The sequence below is a fragment of the Habropoda laboriosa genome, unplaced genomic scaffold (assembly GCF_001263275.1).
Source record: "Habropoda laboriosa isolate 0110345459 unplaced genomic scaffold, ASM126327v1 scaffold32, whole genome shotgun sequence".
Classification (NCBI taxonomy): domain Eukaryota; kingdom Metazoa; phylum Arthropoda; class Insecta; order Hymenoptera; family Apidae; genus Habropoda; species Habropoda laboriosa.
The window spans coordinates 590,434-592,612 of NW_017100135.1; the positions used below are offsets into that span (position 1 = coordinate 590,434).

At 28.1% G+C, this 2,179-nt stretch overlaps 1 protein-coding gene across 1 annotated transcript in view; it reads left to right on the forward strand.

Annotated features, from left to right (window-relative positions):
- The window catches only part of LOC108578359 (cysteine protease ATG4B), a 2,721-nt gene extending 747 nt beyond the window's left edge, over positions 1–1,974 (forward strand). The window contains exons 4-10 of the mRNA XM_017941682.1: positions 5–182; positions 253–332; positions 419–570; positions 667–745; positions 833–987; positions 1,084–1,249; positions 1,907–1,974. Coding sequence (XP_017797171.1) covers positions 5–182; positions 253–332; positions 419–570; positions 667–745; positions 833–987; positions 1,084–1,249; positions 1,907–1,974 — 878 coding nt within the window. The remainder of the gene's footprint in view (positions 1–4; positions 183–252; positions 333–418; positions 571–666; positions 746–832; positions 988–1,083; positions 1,250–1,906) is intronic.
- Positions 1,975–2,179: the final 205 nt, after the last annotated feature.

The following is a 2,179-nucleotide window of genomic DNA, read 5'->3' on the forward strand; positions in this document are numbered from 1 at the left end:
ATAGGTAGAGACTGGCAATGGATACCAGAAACTAAAAATAGTACATACCTGAAAATTCTGAAACGTTTTGAAGACAAAAGAACTGCTGCTTTCTCTATTCATCAAATTGCATTAACAGGAGCATCTGAAGGAAAAGCAGTTGGACAATGGTTTGGTCCCAATACAATAGCACAAGTATTAAAGTACATATTTCTCATATTTTAAATGTGTTTATATGTAAGGTTTGATGTTTTATCAAATTATAATTTTCAGAAAATTAGTTGTATATGATGAATGGAGTTCAATTACAATACATGTTGCTCTGGACAATACATTAATAGTTAATGACATTTGTAAGTATGTGATTTTTTTTTTATTTTAATGCATCTGTTTCTTTATTCAAGGTTTCAATGTTTATTATTTAATTAAATATTTACAGTAAAACAATGTAGAGTAGAAGGAGGTACAACAGCAGAAGCAGATGGTGATGTACCATTGAAAGCACCTAGCCAATGGAAACCTTTATTACTTTTAATACCTCTTCGCCTCGGGTTAAGCGAGATTAATCCTGTCTACATTAACGTTCTTAAAGTAATAAAGAAATAAATGTTCTTGCATGAGTGGCTAAAGTTGGACTGAAATATGAATGAAGTTCTGGATAATGTATTCATACCTGTAATTTTTCAGACTTCATTCAAAATACCACAATCTCTAGGAGTAATGGGAGGGAAACCCAATCTTGCACTATATTTCATAGGATGTGTTGGTATGTTTGAATTTGTTAAATTTTCTAATAAGATATTAAACTCAAAAAAATGAAAAAGTGCAGAAATTATAAATTTATTGTCTGCAGGAAATGAAGTAATTTATTTGGATCCTCATACAACACAAAGGTCAGGTACTGTTAACCGAAAAATAGACGAGGAAGAAATTGAAATGGATGCCACTTACCACTGTAAATTTGCTAGTCGTATTCCTATCACAGGAATAGATCCTTCTGTAGCACTTGTTAGTAGACAACCTTATTATTTAAAAATTAGTTATGAAATTAACTAATTAATAACAGAACATACTTTTATGAAACAAGTAAACCTTTCATTTCAGTGCTTTTTTTGTGCAACTGAAAAGGACTTTAAATCTTTATGTAAATCTATTCAAGAAGAATTAATAACTTCTGAAAAGCAACCTCTGCTTGAATTATGTGCAGAGAGATTAGCATACTGGTCTCCAGCGGAAGATGTTGCTGCAGAAGCAATAGCAACTTCAAGTTGTAAGTATCTTTACATTAATACAATATTAATAGAAAAGTAGGATTTACCAAATAATTTACTTCAAATAAAATTTCTTATTTATATGAGTCAAATTATCTAGTAGTAATGGATTTATACTTATTTATTGATAAAGTATACGTAATTTAAAATTATTGGGTTGAGTCATAAGTAATGGCGGATACAGGTAGTGAATTATAAGGCTTTCTGGAAATTCTAAATGACCTACAGCCTTTTATGACTTTTGTGTTTAGTTTCGACCTTCAAGCCAGGTCGATTATCAGACGTTGACAATAGCCTCTTAAAAGTTCTATTTGAACAAAATCTTTATTAAATAAGAAGAGAATTAGCAGATAATGATAAAGACCGAATTTTATTAAAATTTTTTTTATTAAACGGCTAATTATTCTTGAGACGAGAATTAAGAAAATTCACAAATACTACTTAATAATGGTGAATTGTTATAAATTAAAGTTTTTTACAATTATTTTAAAAAGCAATACAGTTAATGTAAAGGAGCTGCAATTATTTATGATTTAGTCCAAGATAACAACTTAAAATTTACTGATAAATTTTATCATCAAAATATTAAAAATACAAGATATTAAATTTCAGTAAATCTGATTTGTTACAGTTTATTTTAGCAATATTTTTTTTAGTTGTAGATTTTGAACACATAGATCCACAATGTGATACATCAGATGAAGATTTTGAATTACTTGGTTAACATTTAATCACTAATTAATGACAGTCTGCAATATGAATAATGTATATATAACATCAAGAATGGTCCATTCGTACATAAAATACAGCTATTCATTCAATATACATAATTGACAAACTAGTGCTATTTCAGTACTAGCAGTTGAATAATAAAATAATTTATACCAAACAAACAATTAAAATATTGTATATATTACTTATATTTTACT